This window comes from Mytilus trossulus, chromosome 9, assembly GCF_036588685.1.
Source record: "Mytilus trossulus isolate FHL-02 chromosome 9, PNRI_Mtr1.1.1.hap1, whole genome shotgun sequence".
NCBI classification, from domain to species: domain Eukaryota; kingdom Metazoa; phylum Mollusca; class Bivalvia; order Mytilida; family Mytilidae; genus Mytilus; species Mytilus trossulus.
In genome coordinates this window covers 20,967,275-20,991,619 of record NC_086381.1, presented here as the reverse complement: position 1 = coordinate 20,991,619, position 24,345 = coordinate 20,967,275, and the positions used below count along the sequence as shown (strand labels likewise).

Sequence of the window (24,345 nt, the reverse complement as noted above, 5' to 3'; positions counted from 1 at the left end):
TATTACACAAGGGTCACCACCAAAAAAAAAGAATGAATAGTACTTTACCACATACATGTGCGGTAGGAATTTATTTCATCCTTGTCATAAATACATTGAATTTTGATATACTGTTGGTTTTGAAAATTTGCAAACATTAACCTTTAATTTATTGGTTATAAACATAAAGTTGAGGTGACCAGATATATTTCTTTTAGGCGCAACAACAATCTGCTGCCCTTTGCAAATTGTTATAAAGTATAATTATGTTATAGACTTAATTATTGAACATGTATCACTATTAAGACTCTAACATATTTTACAGGAAGGAGAGAGGTTTGCCAAGCGAGGATTCTGGGGTGATATGTTAGTTAGCCCATATATTACCTTTGGTTTACAGTCAGAGGATAAAACATTGTTTAAAAAGAATAATAATATGTATGCTAAAGTAAGTTTATAAATTAGAGTTATCTCCAATGTTATATAAAAAAAAGAAAATGTGGTATGAGTGCCAATGAGATAAATCTCCACCAGAGATGAAATAAGGTAAAATTAAGCAACTTTAGGTCTCTATAAAGCCTTCAACAATGATCCTCACAGTTCGTTTTACATACATTTATATATTAATGTTACTTATACTTTTTTCATTGGGATGATTGCAATAAGGAGGTTATTTTGCATAAAGAATTGGCTTACATATTTTATTCTCAAAAAAGTTGTGTATATCTTGTTGGATTATCAATTTAACATTTATAGCATTCAAAATTTGTTGTTACAATTCTAGAAAACTTTCTATCATACTGAAATAATTCATTCCTTAGTTTGGAATTATTGGTTTTCTATCATTGGCAAGACTATGTTTGGTATTTGAATTAAAATACTGTGGATTCATTATTATTCGTTGGATACCAATTTTCGTGGGTTTCCTTGGTACAGGTTAACCACGAAATCAAATGTTCAACGAAATGCATAATGTTTAATAGGCTTTGTATACAGAAGGTCAAAACCACGAAATCAAATATCCACGAATATGCAAGTTTTCAACCATCCACGAAAATTGATAACCACGAAAATAAATGAATCCACAGTAGTGTGTTTGAAAGATGTGAGGCAAAAAAGAGAAGTTAAGTATCTTGATGTAAGTTTTATGGCAAGGATATTTAACATTTTTCTGGCTTATGACAATTCAACCGTTTTGACACAATTTAAAATAAGTCCTTCATTAAGGTACAGTGTATAATACTTCATGATATAGCTGATAACTTTACAATTACTCTTTACAGCTGTCATGGCATGTGTCAGAGTTCAATATTCTGTCTTTGTTACACGAAATAATTAACAAAGAGAAATATGTACCACCACAAATTGAAGAAACGAAAGAAAATAAAACTGCAACTATAACAGGTATTTATTTATTTCCCCAACAACAATGTTCTAAATGTTATGTTAAATTATGCCAATCAATTAGTCATAGTTTTTTAGGGTTTTATTTATCCGAAAAAAAGTAAGTTAATAAGTAAATTTTATTTAGAGTCAGGCATGATATATATAAATTAACTCAGTACCACCACAATTAAACGAAACAAAAAAATTAAGAGAAAAAAAGAAGAAAAAGTTTTTTTTATGCTATTTATCCAAAATATTTAATTGTAAACACAGACATACGGGACCATTTATTTGTTGTTTTTTCTATAGAAATTATAGAAGAAGAGGAAAATGAGGTAGATAATAAAGAAAAATCTGACAGCACTGAGACTGCATCACAATCTAGTCCTGCTAAAGATGAATATGGTAAGTAATTGTAGAAATTCATTTATTTTTCCTGATTTGTTATGTCCCCAAACAAGACTGGTACATTATTGTATTTTGCTTTGTAGCCATCCGTCCATTTATGTTGATGTCATTTATAGACTTGCACAGTGATTTAAAATTTGCATAAGTTCAAAGGTGGGCATAATTACATGTCATGTTACTTCTACAACAACTCTTTTCCAGCAATTCTTAAATCAATCTCTCATTGATGTATGCTTTGTGGAGAGGCAGTGGAAATAAAGTTTATAAGTCTTTGGTTTTATTGATTTGGGCTCAAATAGCCAACTTAAAAAAAAGATACATGAGGGCCTTCTTAAAGGTTCGAAAACTTTTGGATTTTTGCTTTCGTACTGGTTTGGTTGGACTCCTAGTCCTAATTATTTGTTTAAATACATAGTTCAATTTACTGTAAGAGGTGTGTATTAGCTTTGTTTTCCCAAAAAATGTGGGGCTATCTGTACCATGTGTTTGTCTTTCTTTGTATGTCTGGACTTTTCTTGAAAAAAAGGGGGGGTGTAGGTTTTTGTGGTTGGTGTGTTCTGTCTTTTCTTTCCAATATTTTTTATATATAAAGTAAAAATGTGGAATGCATGCATGTGTTTATGATTGTTGAATGATAGATATATACAATTTTTGCGCCTGTCCCAAGTCAGGAGCCTCTGGCCTTTGTTAGTCTTGTATTATTTTAATTTTAGTATCTTGTGTACAATTTGGAAATTAGTATGGCGTTCATTATCACTGAACTAGTATATATTTGTTTAGGGGCCAGCTCAAGGACTCCTCCAGGTGCGGGAATTTCTCGCTACATTGAAGACCTGTTGGTGACCTTCTGCTGTTGTTTTTTTATTTGGTCGGGTTGTTGTCTCTTTGACACATTCCCCATTTCCATTCTCAATTTTAAATGTATAATGAAAGTTTTGTATGGTTTTTGAATTAACAAAAGATACATGATTACACCTGATTTAACCACAGGGTTTATATTACCAAATTATAGGCTAAGATATATCCCAAATGGAGAAATGCACCCCTTCCATTTCATTCCCAAAAAATCTGAAACAAAATATTTTGATTTCATAAATTTTGCTTGCAGTTCAGAGCATAAAGGGCAATGTGCACTCTTTATAATATTCATTGATAAAATATGTCTTAATGGGTTCAAATACCTGTTGCCACTTTAATGCCATAATAAGCATAAAATAATCCTAACCTATGTTATGACCTGCATTACCATTTAATGTATGAATGGTTACTGTAACAATTGAAAGGCTTTACAATACTAGGTCATCCAGTGAATCATGTGAACATATGCATTTAATGAACGCCCACAAAAAAATGGTCTGAGGACGTTAGCTTATTTGTACTGCTCATGATATGTAATAGTTCTTTTTTTTAGTAATTTTGTATTTTTGACATAAAGACAGAATATTTCAAGCTTGATAACGCATGTACAGTTTCTAGTATCGTATTTCCTTAATATTTAAAAGCTCAGTATTCTACTATAAATAGCAAATGTAACAAATGATATAACTATAGTTTTGTACCAGTTATGCAATATTTAAATCATGTACACTTCATTATGAGTGCAATTTCAAACAAGTAAGTGGAGAGTAAAATTTGGAAAAAAATAGCAAAGAGTATAAATAGCCATAGGACACAATCATTTGATAAACTTTATTGTGACCTCATAATAAAAAAGCTGGAGACTTTGACACTGGATGTAAATCAACCAGCAATCAATCAATCAGAGTCTTTGATAAAAAAAAACTTGCTTTGGAAACTCGCAATTAACGTTGAATATAAGATTATTTGGCGTCCTTATTTATTTTGGATTAAAATAGGGCAGTTATATCTTTGCTGAGTTTGTTACTGTAGCCCTTTTCACAAAAAAATCTTATGTGTAAAATTAATCTTACGATAAAAATATATAGTTGAATTGTTCATTTTCTCATATATTTGAGTGTGAATTCACATCACAATAAGATGTGTCACGGTACTTTTCTATCCCAAATTCATGTATTTGGTTTTGATGTTATATTTGTTATTCTCATCGGATTTTGTCTAATGCTTAGTCCGTTTCTGTGTGTGTTACATTTTAATGTTGGGTCTTTGTTCTCCTCTTATATTAAATGGGTTTCCCTCAGTTTTAGTTTGTTACAGCGATTTTGTTTTTTGTCCATAGATTTACGAGTTTTGAACAGCGGTATACTACTGTTGCCTTTATTTAGGAATATTTTAGACTTACGATACATTTTACACATAGGATTTTTTGTGAAAAGGGCTACAGGTTTCTTGTCATTGTAAATGACATTTAAATGAAGCTTGAATGTTAAGGGGAAAAAACAACTGCTGTGAAAATTTGACATACTTAGAACAAAAAGTTATCCTGGCTTAGAGCAAAACCAAAGTAACTGTACAGGAGTAAAATATAGAAATAGTTCTCACATATGATTAAAAAAAGGCTGCTTTCATCCACTTCCTTTCATGTCAAGTGGGTTATTGTATCTCTGGCAAAGGTCTCCTTTTTTTTAATACTGTTTTGATATATTTCTAAGCATTGAAACTAGTTCCGTCTTTAAGCTTATTTGAAAATATTTATAGTTGTATTGGTTAAGCATAGTTTCAAGTGGTAGAGATTCCTTTTGGGTTAGACTGCCCTTCTTTTAAATGTCTTTAGATATGTAGGAAACACAAAGTCCAAATTTGCTTCCAAATTAGGCACTTACAAAATTAAAGATACGGTGGTGGAAACTTTGCCTATTTATGAAAATGTCATGAAAAAATTATTAACTTTCACTCTTTCAGTGATGGATTTTCATTCTTTAACTTGGAAAAATAAGCTATGTACTTAATTTATGATTATATCTGGTAAGGTTTGAAGGTGATATCAATACAACTGTTTAAAAAATTATGAAATAAGATTGTTTATAAAACAATTATACCATCCATTAAAAACCAAGGTAAAGATATACATTTATAGGTCACAGTATGTCCTTAAAGAAAGACTTAAACCATACCATATATGTTGTAATAATCTTATGAGTCAAGCGCTTACCAAGTCATTACAATTTGATCTTATGTTCTGTTGTTCACAGCTATCTCAGATAAGGGCTAAACTGAGCTTTCACAAAATATTAAAAAAATTTGAACCCCATCAAATTCTTCAGGTGCCAGTCAGAATCCTGTAAGGTATTGTCGTTACCCGACAGTCATTATTTTATATATCATAAGTATTTAATGAATTGTCTTGCAATTGACAGTTCAGTTTTAATTTTACCTTTGAGCTACTTCAATGTGTTACATGTATTTGGATTTAAAAGATTTTTTTTTATTAAATCTAAGGGGTTACATATTAGATTATATTTTCACTTTTGATTGTTGTTCCAGAATCGTTGCCATTGGATGATGTAAAGATAACATTTTTACCCGTAATGTCAGTAGCAGATCTCTCAAGAAAAAGCAAATATCAAAAACTGTTTGACATCGTTTATTTCTCTAACAGGTAAGAACATATATGTTATAAAAAAAAGCAACAAACATTTATAGAATAACTAATAGAAGAATTCAAATACAGAAAAATATTCAAAGAGTGAACGAACAACACATTAATTCACAAATGCATGTAGCGCATGAGTTAATTATCAGTGTGGTTCAGTCACGAGTTGATTTTTTTTTTTCGAATATTGAATTCTTTAATAAGTTATTCCTTTTATTACATTAGTAAATGGCTTTTTTAAAAGAAATTAATGTAAAACTTGTAAGGAACTATATCTTTTTTCTATGCATTCACAATTTGTTTTCATAACCATGTTTATTTCACATGTGAAATTATCAGTTTTTATTTTCATGTAACTGGGAAATCAATATAATTCATTTACAATAAGGAGATGTTGTAAGTTTGTAACCATACATACTTAATTTCGACAATGAGAAAAAACCCATACTATATTGTCAGCATTATAAGGCCCTGATGGTATATTTATATGGTTATATTGAATTTTCAGTAATACTTATTACTGGTTCTGTTAACCAACTTATTTTCAAGTTAGAATTAAATTGTGTTGAGCCCTTTCTAGCAGAGTTCTCAGCAATTTATTTTTGTAGTTTTTCTGTTGACTCTGTTAACAAGTCCCTATATAAGAGAATATATCCAAGTTTGACTTAATCCTGACAGTTTATTTTATCTTTATTTTTGTACTTGCAAAATTCAATTCAATACTGTAGCAATTTTGATTATTTTTTTCCATTAATGCGAAAATTGCAATGATATAAGTTTTGTATAATTGGGATGTTCTTATGAAGCAATATGTATTGCTGGAATTGCTTAATTTAATTGCACACTTTGGTCCATAGTTCAACAATCATTATGACAATTGCAATAAAAAAATTCTGAATTTAATTAGGACAAGGCATGTGACAGAATTAAACCCAAGTGAACCTCTTGAGTAAGTTTTTTAGTTGTATATATCATTATCCTAGTTGGGAATCCCCTCATATTTGTTCTACTTTTTCCACAATATTGCAGATTAAACATATCTTTATAGGTCAACTTGCTGATGGTGTTTAATCTATTTAATTATGTTGAATTTATCATGTCTAGAAATTCTGACAGTTAGTCAATAAGTTTAAGCTGTTTTTAGTTCATATGTTTGAAAAACATTAAATATGCATTGGTTATATTTTGATAACATGCCTGAAACCAAACAGATCATTTGATTATATGCATACTGTCCTACTGGCATATATTTTTTATTGGAACTGTTACAAAAGACATGCTTTATGGACCTGTGTTGGATGAAAGCCGTATTGTACTACTGACATATATTTATATGGAACCATTACAAAATATATGCTTCATGGACAGATGAACTCCATTAACTGTCCTACTGACATATAAAATGCATCAAATGAAAATCAACCTTTCGCATATGAATATCAGTACATCTGTTAACCTAATATGATGGGAAAAATATTTATTCAAAGTCTGTAACTATTTGAAAATTGAGTTGATATAAGAACAATACAAAACAGACCATAATTTGTCTTATTTTGTATTTGAATATTCCAAAATCAAAAAAATCTTATACATGTACATGTATACATGCACATTCCTTAAAAGGTCAATTTCTATCCCACTGTTTTTATAGAACTGTAGCAAGAAATGTGCTTGATAGACAAATAATGCCAAACTACCCTACTGACTTATATAGGTAAATTTCTTGCTACATTGAAGACCTGTTGGTGACCTTCTGCTGTTGTTTTTTTTTCTACGACGGGTTGTTGTCTCTTTGACACATTCCCCATTTCCATTCACAATTTTAAAGAATAAACATAGTATTCATTTTGATATTGAAGATTAGAACTTTCAAGTGATACTTGTACCTGTGAACAGTTCCAATATTTTGGTTTTGCTTATCAGTTTGGCTACCATCAATGAACTTTATACTCTTTGATGTGATTCTCATTGATATAAAATCTCCTGCATAAGTGTATTTATTCAAATATTAGATGTTATTCAATAGGACATTGAACTTCAATTACCATTTTCCTCATAGGGCATCGAACTGTATTATATAACAAAAATCTTAGTGCATAAGCTATATAAAAATAAAATTACCAGAAACTGTTTAAATTCTCATTTATTGGCAGCATTATTTTTTTCCCGCTCACCTGGCCCATGGGTGTCTGTTGTTGTTGTCATTGCTGTCAGTTTTATTCAAAAACACCAATTGATATGTTGAAACTGTAGAAACAGCAAAACAAATATGGGTATCCATACTATACAGGCCAGTAGCCAGGAATTTCCATAGGGGGTTCGTTGGACTCACAAACTGGACTTTTACAGTCACAATTCGAACAGACCATTTACTTTAACAGTGCTTATTTGTTTTCAAGGGGGGGGGGGGGGGGGGGGGTTCGGACGAGTTCGAACCCCCCTGGCTACGGGTATGCTATACAAGATCTGTAAAAATGCAAATATGAATTGATTGATTGTTGTTTGCTTTACTCCGCACAAAAAGACAATATTGTAGCAAGAGCTCATTGGAATATTTTTACAAATATGAAAGAAACCATAATCCTTAGAGGCTTTACAGTTGTAAATGTTTACCATCTGTTGAGTTTTTCGCCTATTATTTCAATTTTGATAGGTTAACAATATAGGGTCTTAGGAGCCTCTTGTTTGAATATTGATATTGGGAGAAACAAAATTTTTAAAAGAAGGATGATATGTATATTTTAGATGCTTTTGTGAGTTTTTAATTTTTGACCAATACCCATTGAATTCACAGTAAATTTGCCATTATTTCCAGAATAACAATTGCAAATTTCAGGTCCTTGATATTATTTTTTTTAGGTAAAACTGTGCTAGCATGAAAACTCATTTCATTAAGAATCAAAGAAAAATAATTGAATAATTAAATCATACATAGTCAGCTATTTTAAACTCTGTCATTTTCCCTTTGCAAGATGGCCACACACATGAAACCCTATTTCGTACATTTGTTCTTACAGTGCCAAAATTACATTTCGTAAAAATTTGTCTACAATAGGACCATTGAAAACTTGCTATTTTTTCTCTCACTTTTTAACATAAAATTATAGATTATCGTTGATCATCTCAACAAGATTGATTTTCTCGCTTGAGCCAGTACGGCAAAAAGCGAGAAAAGCAATCCAGTTGAGATGACCAATGATAATCTGTTTATCGCTATTTTACCTTTGACAACATTGTCAATTTCATTAGCAATGCCATATGCCTCCTTAGTTTCTAGTGATAATTTTCCATCTCAAGCGAGTAGAATGAATGATATGATAAATTATCACAAAAAAGGATCAAAGGAAAAATGCACAAAATAGCAGTAACTGTCAATAATTAGAAGTTAAAGCAAAATCATAGACAATAAATAGAGGATGAAAAGTGCCTATATAAATGCTGATTTTATAACAAATATGTATCAAGGTAAAGTCATTGACAAGTACATCTGTCCTTCCTCCTTATGTAAATAAAGGATTTATTTGTATACATTAATAAATATTTTATATCCATAAATTAAGGTGCTGCATTAATCTTTATGTAGGATATTAAAAACCAATTTTAAGTACTGGCTCGTAAATCATATTGGCATATTAACCTGTTAACCAATATCAATAACAGGGGATCAGTCACCTGTAGCTACGAATTAATATATTATAAACCAAAAAATACATAATGAAAATTATACATCAGTTTTAATAACGATTTTATATACTGAACAACAAAAGAAGTCTACTATATGGTATGGGTGTGCCTGATATATCCAGACACTTTGGTATACTCCCTATATAAAATAATTTCTTTGTCAGTCTATGAGTCTGACTCAAATACTTTCCCGATGGTACTTTGAGATACAAATAATGATATATGGAAGAGAAAAAATCATTGATTTTATGCATAGAAGGTAAAAATTTAAAGGTTATGTTTTAGAAAAGCAATTTTTTCCAAATGATAGTTTGTGATTCCTTTATTATACTAAGAAGATGTGGTTTGATTGCCAATGAATGATCCCAATCTCCACTAGAGACCTAATGACATAAAAGCTAAAACTACAGGTCATCATAGAATCTGCTAAAATGAGCAACATATATGAGCATCATTTTTTTTACATAAATAAGGCTGTTAGTTTTCTCATTTGAATTGTTTTACATTGTCCTATCGGGGCCTTTTATAGCTGGCTATGCGGTATGGGCTTTGCTCATTGTTGAAGGCCGTACAGTGACCTATAGTTGTTAATGTTTGTGTCATTTTGGTCTTTTGTGGATAGTTGTCTCATTGGCAATCATACCACATCTTCTTTTTTATATATATATATATATACTGCATATCTAGCCGTAAAAGGTGATGGTTATTTATATGCAATGAAATGTTATGTGAAATTTTCACTGCAGTACTGAACAGGTTAAAACTTTACTCATGCCAAGTATTTCTTCATTGAAAACAAAATAATTTTTAGATTCTTCACAATTTTTTTTTAAAGTCCCAATTTAACATAGACTTTTACAATGTATTAGGGGAGAACATGGTGGTACATATATTACTCCTTTATACTCACTGAAATAAAGCAGGATGCAGCATAATCAGACAATTCTTGCTGAAACAAGTTGTTTTTAGATGGTCACTGCTTGATAGCACATATTCAAATATATTTGAAATTACTGGTAGAGGCATTGAATTGATGGATTTGAGCTGTGACCTTGATAATTCTAGTATGCAATTATAAATTGTAACACTTTTTCTATAAGTGAAAAATTTGCCTCTTTGAGGTACAAAATGGATCACAGATAACAATCAGTTTCAGTGTTGATTTACCTTTAAAATTATGAAATATAATTGTACCATTGAAACACTTTCTTGAGGATGTTACTTGGATGAAATTAAAAAAATCAAGAATTTGAAATTGATACTATAAGTTGGAAGAGCATTAGTTTATAACAAAATAAGCTCCTTTTCGAGATATTTGATTTTTGTCGCAGACAGGACGACATAGAGATAATGATCTGGCGACGTATGCTTTAGAACATTTCTTAAAACCTTTATATATTAGAAGGTGGAGGACCTGGAGGCTTTATACTTTGCATATAGATGCCTTATGTAACAAAGTTAGGAACTGTCATATGTCCATTGTCCTAGACCTCATTTTCATTGTTCAGTGACTACTTGAAAAAAAAGTTTTTTTTATATTGTTAATTATTAGTTAGTGTTTATCATGTTTGTTCATGAATATTTTTTGTTTTGTTATAAATTAGGCTGATAGTCATTGTTGAAAGACCGTACGATAGCCTGTAATTGCTTAGGTGTACATCCAATTATTTGAATTTTCATGGATATTATAGTTGTCTCATTGGCAATCATACCACATCTCCATCTTTTTATCAAAAATAACATTTTGTGTGCTGTCCTAACAGATATTTCTCTGATATTGGATATGTAATAATAGAACCTCTTTATCAGAGAACTGGTAATTGTTAATATGAAACCTTATGATTATTTTTTTTTAAGACTTATTATCTCCATTGAAATGATAGATATATGATATATTTGTCTTTATCACAGGTATGATCCTCCTCATCAGCATCATCATATATAATGTATTGTATTTACTTTATGTAAGCTTCTCAGCTTTGAACTTGGCATTGATCTTCTATCATTAACTTTGTTTAATGGTTTATCTGGTTGAAAGGGTCATTTACATCTTATATATATAATGCTAGATTATAGCTTTATTATTAAGTGCATCTGTTTTTGCTAAAGATTTATTGATTATTAGTTGCTTAATGTCCAATGGCAAATATTTCATGTATGTTTGTTTTGGTTAAAGAGATAGAAAATTGGAATTTAAATGAATGTTTAAATTCACCATCCCTATTGCTGTGAGATGTGATTAAACAGTTATGTCTTATTCAGTATGGTTAATTACGAAAATTATCAGTTGCGAGATGGTAAATTTTCCTGAGCCAATTATCCAAAATACGCCTACTGAACATGATATAGTTTTACAGTCATGACTTCTTGTTGATTTTTATTTGGTCAATCTGTTGGTCATCAATTAACCCCAATGATTTTGCACCCTTTATTCGTCAGTGTCCTCTTTAGCAATGGATAGTGGGTGGAATTAGTCAGTTTAGTTATCAATCTGTTTTATAATGATGATAAAATTGAGAATTGAAATTGAGAATGTGTCAAAGAGACAACAACCTACCAAAGAGCAGAAAACAGCAACATACCACCAATAATATTCTGCTTTGAAAGTTTGATGTCAAATGAAATCAATTTTGACAGGGATAATGTATTTCAAATTTAACCTGTCTTTCCCATAAAATATTTAATTTAAATCTGTGCTGAGAACATTAATAGGACCACATATTCCCCAATCCTTTTCCCGTAGTAATTTCTTTTTCTGGGCTGAAAACATTAATAGGACCACATATTCCTCAATCCTGCCCCATAGTAATTTCTTTTTAATTTTCAGTCTGGTACATCTGCTTACCAGTGACTTGACACCAATATATGCTGATGCTGCTACAATTATTGCTGAGTCAGCACGGTAAGTCAAAACCTATGTAAAACTGTAAGTCAAACTGTAAATCTTTATATTCTAATGATTAGAAATTAAATAGTTTATTTCAAACCAAAAGCAATACAGCTTATAGGTATATCATAAATATGTACATGTATATCATAACAGAACATTTTAAATACAATTGGAGGCAAGACTACATAGTATAAATCATTCAGAAGATTTTCATGAAAATTTTATATCTGTGACGTATTTCAGATATTATCCTAAATTAGATAATTCCGATACATTCTTTGTTGACAATAATTGAACTAATTTAAAAACAGATGCATTTGTAGAATAATACCTTTTTATATACATTTTTCTAATATTGTCATATTTTTTAAAAATTCCATGACATATTGAAAGAAGAATTTCAATTCAAAATTTTAAAAAAAATTGGGAAGAAGGAAAATAACATAAAAGCAGGATTTTGGTAAAGCGCATCATCTCTCTACATATATATGCATTTAGCTGGCTATCTGATTAAAATTTTTAGATGTGCTGCCGACCTGACACATTGCACTGAATGAACATGTACTAAACTTGACAGTTTAGTATGTCACAGCATGTATGTGGGTGTTCATTTTTCCACATTATGTTATATATGACATGTACTTTTACAGAAGGATAAGTGCATTCATGATGGAGTTTCAATGATACTTTTTTCTCTCCTTTTTTATGAATGCAAAGTACCTCATAAGCTGGTACAAAATCTTAAAGTTGAAAAATTATTTTAATAAAGTTCAAATGCCTTAAACAAGTTTGCAAAATTACGAAGCTGCTTGCTCAGTATTGTTATGATTGATATGGGATTTCTAATGTTTTTAACAGATACATGCTTCAGTTAAAAGATGACAAAGTAGAGGAATTTTTCCAGAAAGTCAAAGGCATGGCAGAAAAGGCTGGTTGTCAGGTAATGAAAATGTTAATCCCCCTTTTTGTCTTTGTCTGACATGAAAAAACAAAAAAATTTAGCAAGATTTCTTTTAGAAATTTTTGTTATCATTAATGAGAGGGGTAGGAGGGGTCCTGATCCCGAAATCCCGGGCTTGAAAACACGAAATCCTGAGATCCTGAATTTAGATAAACTAAAATCCCGGATTCTGAAATTTCGAAAAAAAGGAATTCCTGGATCCCGATGAAGTAGATCCCGAAATCCCGAGCTTAAAAACACCCGATCACTGAGTCCCGATAAAGGTCCTATCCCCCTCATTAATGTAGTGATATGTTTGCCATTTAAGTTTCATTCATATACATGATGGTGAAACCATATACATATGACATTTGTATACTTAACAGATACATAGATTTTACACATATTTTTCACATTTGGACTTTTTCGATTCAGTATAAGATTATCATACTGATTCAAATATTGATATATTTTATAATGTAGTAGAGAAGTTTGACATGATTATGGAACGCATTAATAATTTTGACAAATTAGTTGGTTTACAGTATTAGCAAAGATATCAAGGTTTTTTTAAATGTCACACATATGCTGCAATGTAGTGTCAGCTTGGCATTCATATACAGTACATTGTAATAAAAAGTTTAAAAAATTCTTTTCTAAAACTTTGTATTTTACCTTGTCAGCATGGCACTATTTTACAGTACGTTTTAATAATGTTGAGGGGAAAAAAAATCATGTTTTTTTTTTATTTTACTTTGCTGTCAAACAGATTTTAGTGCTTTAAAAAAGGATTTTCATTTCATCAATTTTACAATAAAATTTAATTATTGACTATAAAAGGTACACCGACCTACTTTCTATCTTCGTACTAATAGTGCTAGACTTTAAAAAAAAATGTCTTTATATTTCTAGGAATTTATATATTTTTATTCCACATTAAAGCTGATGCACTTTTAAGACAAAGAATAATTTCAATTTTAAAAAGGATCTGTGCTGTGTTTGTTATCATTTTGTTTGAAATATTGTTTTTGTTCTTTTGAAGTTGGTATTTTTAAAAGTTATATAAAAATCTCTTTTTGCCTTACATAATGATGGCAGACAGCATGAAAGAATCCCAATATTTCAAAACTGATCGAGACAAAATGATCAAATGAAATTTTAATAGTGTTATTCAAATCTCAACTTTTGATACAGATGTTTTTTCCAAATTAGAAAATTATGCAGAACTTTGTTAGGAATAATTTATATATGTTTTTTAACCAGTGTCTTTGACATTAAGAAATTGATTTTCTAAACTAGTTAACCGCTATGTATTCTTTAACAAATATTTATATTTTTGGTTTATTTAAAATTGAGAATGGAAATGGGGAATGTGTCAACTAAACAGCAACCCGACCATAGAAAAAAACAACAGCAGAAGGTCACCAACAGGTCTTCAATGTAGCAAGAAATTCCCGCACCCAGAGGCGTCCTTCAGCTGGCCTAAAGTTTTTTTTTCATGTCGTTATTGTTGATTTTTTTTTTACTGTAAACTGTAAATAAGGTACATTTAGGTAATGTTTAAATTTCGAGGGCGAAATGATTTTTTGAAAAGGGGGGCAGTGTTGTGAATGTACAATTTACACGACGTAACGTTATATTTATTCCCGTACTTTCACTTTCCCATTGTTGACGTCAACTTCCGCCGAGCAATTGTTTATCTGGTTTTGAAGAGTGAAGTTATGTTGAAGAATAAAAAGATTGATATTTGACTTGATATATATTTTATAAAAGGTAAACAGCATACATTTTACATACTATAGTATTTTACTGATCTCCGCATCAGATTCTAAATATATACTTTGCCCTATTTATAGATCGTAGTTTCCCTTGTTAAATATAGCGCGATCGGCAATTCAAACACATTAACGTTGGTTGTTCATTTGTCATTATTTATTCGCGTATTCCTGTGTGAATAAACTGTGTTGTATATTTATTGTGTATTATAATAAAGTATTGTATTTTTACATGTTGTTTGCATATAAACGTAACTGCCGTATAAAGTTGTGGTCATTGTTTAATGAGACAAATACTTGTTGTGAAGCCCATGTATGATTTTACCCGCTCGGACCTGTTTGTTCTATAAATAAGTAAGTTCACAACATGGCCCCTAAACAAATATATACTAGTTCAGTGATAATGAACCTCATACTAATTTCCAAATTGTACACAAGAAATTAAAATAGAATAATACAAGACTAACAAAGGCCAGAGGCTCCTGACTTGGGACAGGCGCAAAAATGTGGCAGGGTTAAACATGTTTGTGAGATCTCAACCCTCACCCTATACCTCTTGTTCACACCTTTTTTTTTACTTTGAACAATTTTGAGTTGACATATTGTATAGACAATGGTTTATGGTAGAAGACTGTTGCCCTCTAGATGGCATTTTGCCAATTTTGATTGGTATGCTGCTTCAAAGATGAAAACTCTATATTTTCTTTTACTCCCCTGGTCAATCCTCAACAAAGCTGGAAGGAAAGGAAGGAAATGAATCAATCCTTTGTACAGCATTGTAAGCTTTAATTGCAATGCTTTTTGAATTATCTTGGAAGTTATTTAGTCTCTCAAAAAAGAGGGTTTCACTCACAATTCATAGACAATTTTATAACTTTGTGGCAATGAATTTTGATAGTCTTTAAACAATGAATTAATAATTGTTACATTGCCAGATTTCCTTGGTGAGACTACAGTTTAACCTAACATTTCTTATTTCATGTAATTGCATTTATTGCAAAGGTACCTTTTATTAATCATAAACATTTGTTGCATAAGTCCTCAGACTGTACGAAATAAACTATATTATGCATTTTTTCTGCAATTTTATGGACGATTATAATAACTTTATTGAAAGCATAAGCAAGTTATGCATCAATAAAGGAAATTTTTCAGTAATATGCAGTTTAAATTAATGATCAAATAATTGCAGCGTACTCCATATCTAATTCTCCATGCATTCTTAATGCATATTATAAGCATGCAACCACATGTTGAAAATTATTAAATAGGGTAAACCATTGAATCATTAGGCCTGTATTGAAAAGTGTTTATAATGGTATAAAAAAATGTGTCATTTAGTTCGGTAAATTGTATATGTCAAAACTTCTTTAAAGTTAAATTGGTTCAGGCTCAATAGTATATTTTATACAAATGAATGAGATAACATATATACTTGAGATTGTGAAATTTTGAACATTTTAAGGCATGAATGTGAAGCCCTTTCAAAATTTTAGAATGTAACTGTATGGTATCATATTGAATGAGATGCATGCAGGGGTACATGTTTTATCTGTTTCTCTAATTACTAGAAGACATGTAATCTAAGACTAAACATACTTAATTTGCTTTTTTAATGCAAAGATGGTGTTTTCTCTATGATATGTCAATATACATTCTTTTTAGCTAACCATGTGTATTAACAATCTTAGTAAAAAAATTATCTGAAATTACTGGGCCAATTTGAATTAAACTTTCCCACAATGGTCCGTGGGATATGTCTAACTTATGAATGTGTGCAATGTTTCTTGGTAAAATGCAAGTATAGTCAATTACCTTGAAAACCAGATAGATAGATATGCAAGGCAAAAACGTTTTTTTTTAATCTTCATTCCAGAAGGGTTAAAGACCTTGACACTTATTTTACATATCTTGTAAACAGATGCCTTACACCCTTATGTTCTGAAGATTTCTGTTTTGATTATGTTCTTTGTCTATGACCTCTTTTCATGGTTTTAGCTACTGCTTACAAAAAAGGCTTAAAAGGAAAAATAAAAAAAAAGATTTAAACATATTTTCTCACTTATGAGTAATTGTACCACCATATTTGGTGTCTAGTATCAATGCAAGGTATACATGTCTGTCCAACATAGTTTATTACCACATCTTGATCAAAGTTTAATGTTGGTGGTTATGTCTCAGATACTACAAGCAATAGCAATCTGTCAACTATGTATGTAGTACAGAATGATATTAAAAGTGAACATGTCTGTCTGTCTGGGTTCATCTGGCCTTGACCTGATTTTCTTTGATCATTGATAATGATAAGTTTGTGAGTTACATGTAGTTAAACCTTATCTTGGTATATAGCCCTGAAACATAACATTTGATTATGATCAGTAAGGCAGGAGAGACATGTTAAACAAAGCAAAGTTGATGTCTATCAGCTTTTATGCCCCATTTATATGGATTTTGTTTTTCTGGGCTGTGCTTCTGTTTGTCTGTTCGTCCGTCTGTCCATCTGTCCATCCATCCATCTGTTTGTTCTTATGTGTGTCTGTCCTGCTTCAGGTTAAAGTTAGTGGTCAAGGTAGTTTTTGATGAAGTTGAAGTCCAATCAACTTGTAATTTAGTATACATGTTCCCTATAATATGATCTTTCTAATTTTAATGCCAAATTAGAGTTTTTCCCCATTTTTATAGACCACTGGACATCTTTAGATAAAATTAAACTCACAAAAATACTGAACTCAAAGGAAATTTAAAAACAAAACGGCAAAATCAAATGATAGAACACATCAAATGAATGGACAACAACTGTCATATTCCTGACTTGGTACAGCCATTATCAAATGTAGAAAATGGTGGATTTAATAAAATTGAGAATGGAAATTGGGAATATGTCAAAGAAACAACATCCCGACCATAGAAAAAACAACAGCAGAAGGTCTTCAATGTAGCGAGAAATTCCCACACATGGAGGCGTCCTTCAGCTGGCTCCTAAACAAATATATACTAGTTCAGTGTTACTGAACACCATACTAATTTCCATATTGTACACAAGAAACGTTGTTTTATAGCGCTAAACCTCTCACTTGTATGACAATCACACAATCTCAACTTGAACAAAAACAAACAAATATTTAACAAAGGAGCACTAAAATCATCTATCAAATTTAACAACCGCATTCATTGGTTACTTATATATGTATTTTAAATCAACCCATAAAGGAAAATGATACTGTGGATTCATTTATTTTCGTGGATACCATTTCTGTGGATTGAGGAAAACTTGCATTTTTTGTGGATATTTGATTTCGGGTGCGGGAATTCTCGCTACATTGAAGACCCATTGGTTGCCTTTGGCTGTTGTCTGCTCTATGGTCGGGTGGTTGTCGCTTTGACATATTCACCATTTCCTTTCTCAATTTTATTGAATCATACAGAAAATTTGCAATTCGTTGAAAATTTAAATTTGTGGTTTCCATGTACCAACGAAATCCATGAAAATTGGTATCCAACGAATTATAATGAATCCACAGTAGTGCGGATGGGGCATTGGTGTATGATGGACATATTCTTGTTTTTTCTGACAGGCAAGACATATCTCTGTGTCAACAGTTATTTGTTTCACAGAATAAGGTTGTATAACAATGTGGTTTCCCCATTGAATTACTTTTATATATGGTATAGTAGGTTTATTTACACATAATTATCCTAAGCCTCGATAATTACTTTGTATGATAAATGAATCGAGTTTCACAAGACATGAAAATATTATTTTCAATGTTTACCTAATAACCTACATCATTCATAGTTTCATATAAAAATCAGCTGTTGTTTGAAGTTTACTGAACCATGAAAATTAAACATTTTGCTGATGATTGATTTAATATCCAGTGCAGATAAATTAGCAACCTTGAATCTTGAATATTAAAACATAACAAAACTTCACTGTATCTTTATAAAAAGGGTGGAGTACAGTATGAATAATTTCTTGTGACAAGGCAGAATTCTAGAAGAAAAAGTGAAGTGTGTGATTTTATTAAGTTTGTTTTGAGAAATTTAACTTCTGTTGAAACATTACAAAACTTTGCTATGGGCGGAGAAGAGTATGAATAATTTCTTGTGATGAAGCAAAATGCAAGACCAAGACAAAAGTAAATTGTTTGATGAGGTTTTTTTGAGAAATTTAACTTAAATTTTTTCAATTGAAAAGTTATATAATTGAAATTTTGTCTGTGATCGTAATAATAAGTTGAACATTTTTTTTTCAGGTCTATGAAGTGGACGAACCAAAAAAAGAGAATTATCTTAAGTTCACATATAGAAGACAAGAAACAAGTTAATATTTATACTGTCTGTATATTGGTACACATCAGAGATATCTAGTTTATTTACTTTTTTTGTATCTTCCACATTCCATAGTCAAGATGAACATTTCATTGACTGGATTAAAATGTGACACCTTACATTTAAGGACAAATTTGTACTGGTTACAAAGACAATGACTTTAAGCTATGCTGTTAATCCAGAAGAAATGGGGCAGTGCAAGAAGTGTAATGAATTGTGTCTATTTTTAACATAAAAGAGTTATTATTGTTGTGTTTTGTAAACAATATTGAAGTGACCTTGCAAGAGGTCAAGGTGTATATAGGACCCACCTACTTAAGTATTCTTTATAATTTGTACAGTCTCTAATAACATCTTACTTGTAAAGATATTTTCTGCCAAAAATACTTGTCTGTGGTATTTATAGAACTTGAAAAGTCATATGACACTTTAAACTTAAAAATGAAGTTGAATATGTTTTATATACTTGAATGGATAATTCACTATAAAACAAGTGTAAGCAGAATTCTTTTAGAAGAAAATCCTTTGTGAAATCAAAATCTTTATTAATGTCTTCCCATACACTAATTCATCAATATTTTTTCCGATTGCAGTAATGTCAACTGCATGACCTCTTGTGAGAACTTCAGACACTGCACAGCGCAAGTGCGAGGGGAAAACCGTGAAGAAAAAATGTAAACACATTTTCACTGGATAGTAAATAGTAATATCTGATTCTTTAAGAATAAAAATATACAACAAATAAGTTAACAACTATTAAGGGAGAGTTTAATAACAAATGTGAACTAAAGGTAAATATGTAAAAAGTATTGTGGCTCTATCAGTTCACATATTTGTCATGTGCTCTATATTGATTGTTTATCAATGTCCTGATTAGGTACGCTATAAGCCAATTAGTATTTATTAAAAAAAAAATGCCATGTTAAATAACTTATCAACTGTATTGAAATGTTATCCCTTCTAAATAAGTCTGTATAAAAACATACAACAACAGGTTGTAACAGAATACAAGCAACATAAGTATAAGTTTAGAAACCTTAAATTAAACAACACAAGCCACATCAGAATGGGGGAAAATTTCATGTATTCTACATGTTATCACACAATCAACACGACGGGTGCTACATGTGGAGAATGATCTGCTTACCCTTCTGGAGCACCTGAGATCACCCCTAGTTTTTGGTGGGGTTTGTGTTGTTTATTCTTTAGTTTTCTATGTTGTGTCATGTGTATTATTGTTTGTTTGTCTTTTTCATTTTTAGCCATGGCATTGTCAGTTTGTTTTAGATTTATGAGTTTGACTGTCCCTTTGGTATCTTAAGTCCCTCTTTTAAGTTGGTCCTGCTCCACTAGAGTCAGCCTTGGTGTTGATCATTATAAGTAAACATTTGTTGACCCGTCACAGTTAGTGAAGTCACAATCAAGAAAGACACAACAAGACCATAGCAAAAACAAGTGGAACATAAAGTACATAATTATCTAGGACATAATCAACAAAATTGTGATGAAATCTATTACATTTTTGAAAGGCATGACATACAAATTGCAGCCATTGTTTCAATAGCTTCATAGACACTAAATGTTAAACACACAACAAACCACTCAATGGTTTCCTTTTAAGCTGCAACCTTCTATCATGACAGGAAATGCAAGCAATGGCATGTAAATTTGTATCAATTTGGAGATACATACTTCAAATTCAGATATGTTGCTAAAGAGAAATGGAAAGTCGACAGTGGGAAAATGAAAACATCTCTTTTATAAAATCAATGCATACTCCCCATTGTCAATTGATAGATGAATGATATGAAATAGACTTATCTGTATCTGTGTTATTCCGAAACTCAAGCTCATTGGAAATAGATGTTAACATTGTCGGTTTCTCAGTATCAGTAAAAAAGTAAAATCATCAAAACGTTGAATTCCGAGGAAAATTCAAAACGGAAAGTCCCTTATCAAATGGCAAAATTAAAAGCTCAAACACATCTCCAACTAAAAGATAGTCCTGACTTGGTACAGGCATCTTCCAAAGTAGAAAATGGTGGATTAAACCTGGTTTTATAGCTAGCTAATCCTGTCACTTGTACGACAGTCTCATCACATTCCATAATATTGACAACGATGTGTGAACAAAACAATCAGACATAATAGGTAAAAATGTCAAAAATTATCAAATGTATCAGGTTTTAATTTAATACGCCATCAGTGACGCCCATAAAGCCGCACAAGTGTACAAAGTTGAAGAGCATTAAAGACCAAAAATTCCAAACAGTTGTGCCAAATACGGCTGAGGTAATCTATTCCTGGGATAAGAAAATCCTCAGTTTTTTGTAAACTGGAAATTTATAAAAATGACCATATAATTGATATTCATGTCAACACCGAAGTACTGACTACTGGGCTGGCGATACCCTCGGGGACGAACGTCCACCAGCAGTGGCATCAACCCAGTGGTGTTAACAATTATCAAAGGTACCAGGACTATAATTTAATACGCCATACGGGCGTTTTGCCAAAATAAGACTCATCAGTGACGCTCAGATAAAAAACAGGGGTACAGCAGTCAACATTGTTTAATAATCTTAATCACTATAAAAACAAACAAATATGTTACAAAGAAGCACAAAAAGGCATATAGACAAAGCACATTAGCAAAACTGATAGACAAAAATACCAAAATTTACATTACACAATAACGGAATGATAAATCCAGAACTACGTCATATGTATGAAAGAAACACAAAAAAGGCATAAAGTACATAAGCAAAGTAATTAATTGTTGAAGTATATTTGCTTTATAGAATCTAAATCATGACATAATTCTCGTTTGAATTGTTTTACATTGTCATTTCGGGACCTTTTATAGCTAACTGTGTGCTATGGACATTGCTCATTGTTGCAGGCGGTGTTGTATTGGGACCTATAGTTGTTAATTTCTGTGTTATTTTGGTCGTTTGTGGAGAGTTGTGTCATTGGCAATCATACCACATCATCTTTTTTTATATATATGATGCTTAAGAAGAACATATTGGGACAGTTCAGGACACAAATCCCATGCAGCATAACCTTTAAAATACCTCACAACAGATTTCTTTCATTACTGTTCTTAATCTCAAAATCAGTGGATGGCCTTCAATATGAGCAAAAGGCGACACTGTGTAGCAAATTCATGATTGCCCCAAGCTCTTGGTTTCAGCTGGATTGTGTCTGAATTATCATTTATATGATCATCATTATAAATTAACTGATTACAAAACTGAATTTTTGAAATACTTAGGCTTTTTTTACTTCAGGAAAATATTGCCTTAGCTGTATTTGGTAAAAACGTTTTGGCCCTGAATGCCCTTGAACTTCGTACTTGTTTAAATTCGAGCGTCACTTATGAGTCCTGTGTAGACCAACACAACATTCAATCCTGGTATCTATGTCTAGTCTATTTACAGCCTACAGGTTAAATGACCTAAACTTCAATATTATTCACGGTTCAATGTTAAGTTGTTATCAATTTATCTTTAATTTACCCTAAGTAATAGATGAACTTTATTTGCTCTATAGAAACATTGAAATATCTACAAGTAATTTTAACCTGAATTTGACATCATTTTTGGTGGTCTCTCGTCATTTTTTTTTGGGTGTATTTCGTTTTTTAGTTTGGTCAATTACATTTGATACCTGTATGTATTTTACATGTAAAATCAGTGTGATAATCATCTGATATTAGTCAATGATTCAGGTTGATTTAAACTACACCTATCAATAATATGCTTGGTACAATAAACATAATTGTATAACACTAACCTGAGTTCACTAGCTTTTCTGCACTGAAATAAATTTGTTCATTCACCTTTATTTTGCTGTATAACAGTAAAAGTGTTTGTATACACTTTTATTACATAACATTTACTTCTTTTCAATATTTTGATGTTAAAAAAGTGCATTTTCAACTCCTCTGTCTGGAAATTATTAAGTCAACTTGACGCCTTCCTTTGAAGATTTTTACCCCATTTGTGTCATAATCATTATATTTGAAAATGTAGGGTAAAAGATGCTTAAAAAATTATTTCACCTTCTAAAGTTGAAATATCAAAATAATTTGCATCAAAATTGACCCATTCTCCATATTTCACCTATAAAATAAAGTTTTATAGGAATCACGTAGAAATGAAAATTCTGTAATCCATTCATCTTCAGTTCAAATATTATTTTTTTTTTATCAATAAATGACCCTTAGATAAGTTATAATTCTCACAAAAGCAACCGTTTTCAAGAAAATCTATGGAGGCAAGCATGTTTTATCGATGTCACTGAAAAAATAATTATCGTTCTGAAAAATGCAATAGTGATATATATCAAGTTATTTTTTTTGTTCACCACAATGGACCTCAATATCGGTGAATAGGATTTGAAATGATGCACACAGCTCTTTCATGCTTTTTCATAAGTGATTTCAATCATTTTGATTTTCAGATGTACCCAAGAAGAATTAATCAAATATCTAAGAATTTCTTGAGCTATAAGGAATGGTTCTAAAAAGGAGGAAACAAAAATGATGTTCTACATTTTAATTCCTGTTTTGTCTGTTTTCAGTAGCTTTATGATATTAGATGTGAGTAAACAGATGTGTTTCCATGAACTCTAAAATGTCAATTCTTACACGAGAATAGCGAACCAGCTAGTTAATATACACACCGAAAGAAGAGACCAAAAGAACATTGCCATCCAAAAATGCAAAATGAACAATAGGGAACGAAAAATCGTCTCTTTTGTCGTATGTCTTATTTCTACATCAGACAGTTTATAATCCTGGTACCTTTGATAACTATTCTTAAACAATATAATAAATTTATTATCGCTTGTTTATAGAATCATGTCAATATTTTAGAAGTTCAACAACTTCACCTAATTTTCATGGTTCATTCTTCAAAATTAGTCATTAAGCTTTCTTGTTTAATCTTACGTTGTGTTTAATCTAAATGATGCAATGTCCTATTTAGAAATACTTACATATATGTGTATGGCCTTCATGTCATAGATATTCAACATATTATTCGGTCATTATAAATAGCAAAGCTGATAAACAATATGCCTTCTCTTGTTTCATACAAAATTGTACTACACGTAGTCTATTTATAAACACAACCTTCAGTCTGTACCGGAAAAAGAAAGATGATACGTTTATAAATATATTAAAACCTATTTTAATTTAGTATTCTAGTTTTTCATTTTTTGCTATTCTGCTTTGTCTTTATACTTTTTTGTGTTTCTTTGATGTATATTTGTTTGTTTTTACAGTGGTTAAAATTATAACACATTTTTTAAACCAGGTTTTTTCCACCATTTTCTACATTTGAAAATGCCTGTACAAAGTCAGAAATATGACAGTTCTTGTCCATTCGTTTTTGATGCGTTTTGTTATTTGATTTTGCCATGTGACTTTCCG

The 24,345-nt window shown here is 30.9% G+C and overlaps 2 protein-coding genes across 2 annotated transcripts in view; one reads left to right on the top strand and one right to left on the bottom strand.

Annotated features, from left to right (window-relative positions):
* LOC134685290 (dynein axonemal assembly factor 3-like) overlaps positions 1–19,155 on the top strand; it is a 30,063-nt gene extending 10,908 nt beyond the window's left edge. The window contains exons 10-16 of the mRNA XM_063544913.1: positions 305–427; positions 1,263–1,383; positions 1,675–1,770; positions 5,176–5,290; positions 11,796–11,870; positions 12,717–12,798; positions 18,830–19,155. Coding sequence (XP_063400983.1) covers positions 305–427; positions 1,263–1,383; positions 1,675–1,770; positions 5,176–5,290; positions 11,796–11,870; positions 12,717–12,798; positions 18,830–18,901 — 684 coding nt within the window. The 3' untranslated portion in view covers positions 18,902–19,155. The remainder of the gene's footprint in view (positions 1–304; positions 428–1,262; positions 1,384–1,674; positions 1,771–5,175; positions 5,291–11,795; positions 11,871–12,716; positions 12,799–18,829) is intronic.
* The window catches only part of LOC134685289 (CWF19-like protein 1), a 52,832-nt gene extending 28,887 nt beyond the window's left edge, over positions 1–23,945 (bottom strand). The window contains exons 1-2 of the mRNA XM_063544911.1: positions 23,910–23,945; positions 22,704–22,726 (exon numbers count right to left, since the gene is read on the bottom strand). Coding sequence (XP_063400981.1) covers positions 22,704–22,726; positions 23,910–23,930 — 44 coding nt within the window. The 5' untranslated portion in view covers positions 23,931–23,945. The remainder of the gene's footprint in view (positions 1–22,703; positions 22,727–23,909) is intronic.
* Positions 23,946–24,345: the final 400 nt, after the last annotated feature.